This window comes from Carlito syrichta, unplaced genomic scaffold (genome assembly GCF_000164805.1).
Source record: "Carlito syrichta isolate Samal-C Ts95f unplaced genomic scaffold, Tarsius_syrichta-2.0.1 Scaffold301883, whole genome shotgun sequence".
Taxonomy (NCBI): domain Eukaryota; kingdom Metazoa; phylum Chordata; class Mammalia; order Primates; family Tarsiidae; genus Carlito; species Carlito syrichta.
This window is the reverse complement of record NW_007245979.1, coordinates 40,576-47,789: the sequence shown is the minus strand read 5'-3', so window position 1 is coordinate 47,789 and position 7,214 is coordinate 40,576. Positions and strand designations below refer to the sequence as shown.

The following is a 7,214-nucleotide window of genomic DNA, read 5'->3' as shown; positions in this document are numbered from 1 at the left end:
GGGGGGGGGGGGGGGTGGTGGTGGCAAATAAGGACAGAAGTGAACGCACACAGTCTTTTTGTGGTAAGATGTACTCGTGAGGATATTTGAAGTTATTTGTACCTTTTTATTAAAATATGGTGGAGGTGAATGAAATTATCTCTCAGAAGGACGTAATGGTTCCTTTTCCTCTCAATTTCCACCCAATTCCTCGATTTAGAAGTCGTTTCCCAGGACTTTTAAAATGGAATTATTTAAACAAAGATTGTGGAAATTAAAGCTTCTTTGTTTGTTGTAAAATTTTGTTCATCTGTATTCAACTTAGTGCAAAATATAACTGTGAGAATAAAGCTGTTAATTCTTTATGGCATCTCCCTCTGAAAATACCAGTTTCTTCTTTCACACAGCTTCTCTGAATTTTGGGAAACTTGTGAAGGCTGGTATTTCTGGTTCTGTCAAATGAAGACTCCCCTTTCCCTAGAGCTAACTGAATAGTAAGAATTAAAGTTACAGCACCTTTTTGGTGATCTCAGTGCACACTTCACTAGTTATAGCTTCCGGTGTTAGATCTCTTATTTGCTCAATTTTGAGGTGAAATTACAGGTGATGTGTGATCTTTAAGTTTAAATCTGCAAGGGCTAAGTTTGGTAAAAACAAATCTTTTACCTTACATTCCCTGAATGCTCCGTGGGAAGAAAGGTTTTGAGTGCTGAATCATTTCCGTAGGAGTTTTCTGCAGTGGCATGTTTGAGAGATGCTGCAATCTTATTTGTTCCCTTGGACTCTGCTTATTGAAGTCTTGGTACATTATTGTCTCTTAGGAATGTTGTTTCCCATTTACTTGTCCTTGTGTCATTGATATAAGCTAATTCATTCCTTTGTTTAAGTGTGAAAGAGTAGGATGTTGCGAGACAGAAGGAATTTTCAAAGTATTTTAAGCCAACATGCAACTTTTATAAGTTGAATATACTGAGGCCTGAGGCCAGGTGACTCATTCTAGGTTAAGGTAGCTAGCTTATAGAAGAGGAATGACTTCATACCAGTTGCAAAATTCATGCTAATAGTTCTGGCAAAAAAAAAAAAAAATTATTACAAATGAATAACCATTAGAAAAAAGGGCTCTGTGTAATAAAGACATTTTCCATGCTCTGATTTTTAACCCAAAGGAGCAGAGTAAAACCAACTAATATTAGACACAATGTACTCATATGCTTTCTTTGATACTGTCAACGTGTAAAAGTTACTTTTTCTAAAAAAACGACAGTTAGGCAAACAGTTGTTTGGGATTTCCCTTATAGGCTGTCAAGCTAAGTTGTTGATACTTCTGTTGAGTTTTTAATTGACCTCCCCACTGTAAACCTCTCAAACAAAAACAAACTTCTAAAGTACCAAATAACACTTTCGTACCACTAGTCAGAACAACGAAAATCTAGGAACAAGAAGAGGAATGGCTTCTGAAAATATTGTCATGTCCTGCTCTTTAGAATGATCTAAAGGACCTCTTTTGGCTTGTAACTTAGTCAAGTGTTTCCATTTATGGGCTTTCTACAGTGAGAATGTGATTTTTCCTATATCCACATTGGACAATTTTCAACTGAACAATTTTTTAGACATTATTTTATTTTACTTTTTAAAAATGTATTTATTACATATTTTGGGGTTGGAGTGTCACTCTGTCACTCCAGGCTAGAGTTCAGTGGCATGTTCATGGCTCACCACAGCAACCTCCACTGCCTGGATTTGGGTGATCCTTCCACCTCAGCCTCCTGAATAGCTAGGACTGCTGATGTGCACTCAGTTAATTTTTTGTAGAGATGAGGTCTTGCTGTGTTCCTAGGCTGGTATTGAACTCCTGGGCTAGCTCAAGTAGTCCTCCTGCTTAGACCTTCCAAAGTGCTGTGATTATAGGCATGAGCCATTGCACCCATCCTAGACATTCTTTTAAATTGGAAAGGTTTTGGTAGTTTTTAATTTGTTGTTAAGGTGCTCGCTTCACCTTTACCTGGATTAATACCTTAATGACTGTATTCTTTTTTTTTTTTAAGTATAAGACTTCTATACTTAAAGTGTTACAAATAAGTATGATCTGACCTTCCTTAAGAAAATCTTTACAGCGAATTGGTTAGTTAGTATGGCAGGAAACTTATAGATGTGAGAACCTTAAAATTAGAGAAGTCAAATGACTTTACAAATGGACAGAAGTATACATATTAGCTTAAATAACTTAATTCTTAGTCCACTGCTCTTTTTATTTAATTATGTTTCATCTTTAAATATATATAGAAGAAAGTAAAAAATAAAAAGTCCTAGTGGATATACATAGGCAGATTCTGAGGTGTTGACAATGTTTCCAGTGTGACCTAGGGAAGTCCTGAGCTATTGCATACCTTAGAGTTTATGGGAATTCGCCACTGTGCTATTCATTCTCTGGATAAGAAAGGTTACTTCTTTGGAAGTACAGAGTAAGTTTCCCATTTCTACCTGCGTCTTATTATTATTTTTTTAGATTATAAAATGTAGTTTATTTAGAAAGTAATTAGAGAGAGAGAGAGAGAGAGAGAGAGAGAGAGGAGATTCACCTCCCCTAGGTAGGGGAGGGGGACAAAGCCAGGAAACATGACAATGGCCACAGCTCCAAGAGCACATGGCCACACCAGAGTCTAGTAAGGCAATGGCCTCTACCTGCATCTTAACTTAATGCTTGCCGTTAATAAGACATTAATCCCCAAAAGGAAATTGTTTCATTTTTCCATTAAAAAGCGTAACAAGAAACATGCTATAAGCTTAAGTATATTAGTATAAATGTCTTAGAATATCTTAGATTATTTGGAAGTGAAATTTACTTTGGTGATGAGTGGCTTTTGTGAAATGGTAGTAATTCCTTTCATTCTTAAGTATTCCAAAAGATGTTATTTTTTCCTCCCATTAAAAAGCATAGATTTTAGAACCCAAAAATTGCTGCTTCTTTTTTTTTTTCTGGCCAATTTTTCTTTTGATTGTGCTAACCCATTCCATTTTTGTGATAAATATCTTTTATTTAAGGAAGAGTAAAAACATATTTCTGGTTTGAGCTTTACGACCATCTTAAGATCTGAATCTGGTTATTTTGGTGACTTGGAGGATATAGTGATTGACTTGGGAAGGGTACATATATAGTTTTTATAGCTTACTTTCAATTCTTGCTTCTGTGCAAATGTTTACCAAGTTTTTATTTTAGCCCTGGGTGACTTCTAGTTTTGCCTTCCCAACTTGAGAAATCTGTTACCTCTCATTTGATTATGTCTCAGAGGGGCCCTTGGCTTCTCTAAATCAAAATTAATTCCTTTTTCTCCCATTGTAGGTAGGTCTGGAATATTCTTACCATGTTCTTTCACAGATTAGAGTTATTTATAGATTAGAGTTATTTAGATGCGTATCTAATACAAAAGACAGTATATACTGTGTCTAGGATTTAAAACATTAAAAGTCAGAAATTATTTCATTGAATTAATGCCAATTAGTTAATATTTATGTGCATTTATGTATGTATGTGTGGAGTGTGACTAGCCTTAGCTTCTTAAAAAGTGAAGTTGATTATTTAAGGTAGATGCTTTAGCTACCCCAAAGAAACAAGCAATCCAAGTAAATGCCATTGGTTTGTTGTAGAGATGCATCTTTGGGCATGTCCCCAAACTCTCACTAGCAACCATATTTCTAACTCCCACCCCTCCTATATAGATATTTTGGAGGCACCACTGTGAATGGAACCATGATAGACAAGAATAAGGTTTCATTAAAAGCAAGAGATTGGAGGGAAATAAAAATGATATGAATTTTTTAAAAGAGGGTATTTAAAATTTCTGGGAAGCATCTACTTCCCAAATTAGCCAGATTCTTTGACTTTAAAATCTGTTCCTGAGTCATCCTCCTCAACTGTTGAAGAACTATTACTTCTTAGGTGTGAACTGCTGAGACAGATTCACTCACAAGTATAAGATAATGTACCTCTTTTTAAAAGTTTCTGAACAGCCGTTACCACCCTGAAATGTCATACCTTTTGCACTTGCCTTCCCCCTTTTGTTTGCTTTTCTCAGAGCTTAGCAAAGTGCCTTGTACAGATGCCAGGCATATTAAATAATTTGTTGCAGTGTTTGAGGAGATCTTTGTTTCTTTTATTCACTGTTGTACTGCAGATGCCTAATATATAGTAGGTACTCTTTAAGTACTTTTTGAATGAATAAATGGTGATTTTTCCTGAGCTAAGTCTTCTGTCCATTTATTGAGCGAGAAGAAGGTTTCAGGGCATGGAGGAGCCGTGATTGTGGTCCTGTCATTTTCCTATGGGATTTATTCGTTTCTTAAGGTTCCTATAACAAATGACCACAAACTACATGCCGTGGCGCAACAGAAATTTATTCTCTCACTGTTCTGGAGTCCAGAAGTCTGATGTCAAGGTGTTCTTCAGAGGCTCTGGGGATCAATCCTTCCTTGCCTTTTCTAGTTTGCAGTGGTTGTCAGTTATCCTTGGCATTCCTTGACTTGTGGCAGTATAACTCCAGTATCCACCTCTGTCTTCACACGGCCACCTTCCCTGTATGAGTTTCTGTGTCCCAAGTTTTTTTTATAATCTTATAAAAATAGGAGTTACTGGATTAGCAATCACCCTAATCCAATAAGACCTCATTTTAACTTGATTTCATCTGCAAATTCCCTGTTTTCGAATAAAGTCACATTAATGGGTTCTGTGTGACATGAATTTTGGGAGGACACTACTCAATCCAGTACATGATGGCTAAATAGAATGTCAAATATGAGATGTTCTTAACTTTTAAGATGTTGGTATGTATCAGGGTTTCTCAGCCTCAGCACTATTGACATTTTGAACATGGTACTTTATTATTGAAGAGACTGTCCTGTGCCTTCCAGGATGTTTAGCAGAATTCCTGATCTCTACCCACTGGATGCCAGTAGCATACTCTACTCCCTGAATTAATGACAACCAAAAAAGTTTCTAAACATTGCCAAAGGTCTGGGGAGAGGGGAGGGGGGTAAAATTGCTGATACTGGAGAAACGCAGGTTATATAGACATAAAATGTCATTTTTTTCCCCAGAATCTTTTGAAATAACATCATTCTAATTATTGTAATATCATAAGAAAAAGATTGACAGTAGTGGAAAACTGCTGGGGGTATGGGGGAGTGGGAGGCGGGGATGTGGGATTGACAATAGTGGGAATCTGCTGGGGGACTGGAGGGCACACCTCATCCACAAGGGTACCTGCATAATGAACATTTGTATACCTAACCCTGAATTGTACCCCACATCTTTAAAATAAAAAAAAATTAAAAGAAAAGAAAGAATGTTCTTTAGAGCATCAGGTCTTCAAGCCAGTTGTGTACAAGTCACAAGTGATACTTTTAAGTATCAGGGTTGCTTCTATTGTCCTTACAGCATTAACACATTTGAATGCTGCCAACCTAACTCCAGACAGGATTTCCTGGAAGGCAAGAACCAGGCCTGTCTGGTTCACCCTAGTATCCTCGGGGTCTAGCACAATTGAATAATAATTACAGTCATAGGAATGTATTATTAAGTTCTCTATATGCATTTTTCATCCACATAGTAAGTGCTCAATAAGTATTTGTAGAATGAATACTCTTTGGTAGAACTGAATGCATATATGATTACAAGCTTTTATTTCTGGCATCCTAGAAGGAATAAAATAATATTTGCTAAAGAGAAGGGAATGTCTTCTACTGATTCTCCTCTTTGGCCTAGGGGATATTTTGATCATTTTATAAGCACTGATATGATGATAGATATAATTAGGAACTTGTGTTGAAGGATGTCACCTACCTGCTCTCCTGTGTACTTTTTATTCTTCTGGTTTGAGGATACTGTACTGAACCAGATAGCCATGGTCCTCACCTTTTGTAAAATCCTCTTTGGAGATAGGCTGCATGACACAAATGCTGACCTCTGTCAGGACAGTGGGACACTAGGGGCAACACTAATAATTAAAGTACCATTTGGTCTCCTGCAATAGATCTTTCTTTTATGCCAAGTTATCTACTGGAAATTCTTTTCTAACAGTAACTCATTTTTTTTTTTTAGGACCACTGAAGCCAGAAATTACTGTATCCTACATTGCTGTTGCTACAATATTCTTTAACAGTGGACTATCATTAAAAACGGAGGTACTGTCACCAGTGGGGGCACATGAAAAGCAGGGAGAAAAATTCAATTTGTACTTCCTTGAAATTTCAGGTTTCTTTCATAAAACTGTTCATAGCTATAATCCGAAGGCTTTACTGTAACAGAAGAAAACTTGGACTTCAGCAAAGGACTTGGGTTTCATTCCTACATATGCCTATTATAAAAGCTTAATAGTTGAACAGCATGGACCCTGAGGATGTGGTTCTAATAGGTATGTTTTTAATATGACAACTGAACGGAAGCATCTACTTCAGACATTCCTGGACTTATGGTGGTAATTCTGTGGGGCCTGCTGTGTTTAGGCATGCTTGAGCTGTTGATGCTTAGTTTGGTTTTCATAACTTGCGTGGATCATGTTTTGTTCCCAGGACTCATGCTGTTCAAGTAATGTTTATTTTGGCATAACTTTTAGCTAATTTTTATTTTAAAAACATATACTCTTTCCTAGCATATCTATTAAATATTAATAGATGTTTTAAGAGAAATGTTGGTATTTTTCATACCAAGTCATAATCTATTACACAGACCTATATAGCTGATTTATTTACTGATCCAGATTTTGCTGAATATGGGATTCTCTTGAAGGTAAAGAAATTCAGACATTTTTACATGAGAGAGAGGAATGTGTAAGATTTATGATTCTCTTTTGACTTTTTTTTTTTTGAGTCAGGATCTCACTTTGTCTCTAAGGCTGGAATGCAGTGGCATAATCATGGCTCATTGCAGCCTCAACCTCCAGGACTTAAGTGAGCCTCCACTCTGGAGTAGCTCAGACTACAAGTGCGTACCACTACGCCCAACAAATTTTTTAATTTTCTTGTAAAGACAAGGTCTCAGTGTGTTGCCCAAGCTGGTCTCCTGGCTCAAGCAGTCTTCACGCCTTGGCTTCCCAAAGTGCTGGGATTACAGGCAGGTGTGAGCCATCACCCTGGGTTCTTTTGATTTATAATGGAAGAAAAAAAGAAGGAGGTAGCCATTTGCTTTTGAAGTAATTACATAGAGTTATCATTCTAACATGCTATTCTTTTTTTTTTTTTTT

The 7,214-nt window shown here is 36.8% G+C and overlaps 1 protein-coding gene across 3 annotated transcripts in view; it reads left to right on the top strand.

The window, feature by feature from the left end:
- The window catches only part of LOC103257853 (sodium/bile acid cotransporter 7), a 20,886-nt gene that overhangs the window by 1,273 nt on the left and 12,399 nt on the right, over positions 1–7,214 (top strand). For all 3 annotated transcript variants that reach the window (XR_002481834.1, XM_008055555.2, XM_021711139.1), the window contains exon 2: positions 6,074–6,156. Coding sequence is in view for 2 of the 3 variants with exons in the window: in XM_008055555.2 (XP_008053746.2) it covers positions 6,074–6,156 (83 nt within the window). In the remaining variant the exon portion in view is untranslated. The remainder of the gene's footprint in view (positions 1–6,073; positions 6,157–7,214) is intronic.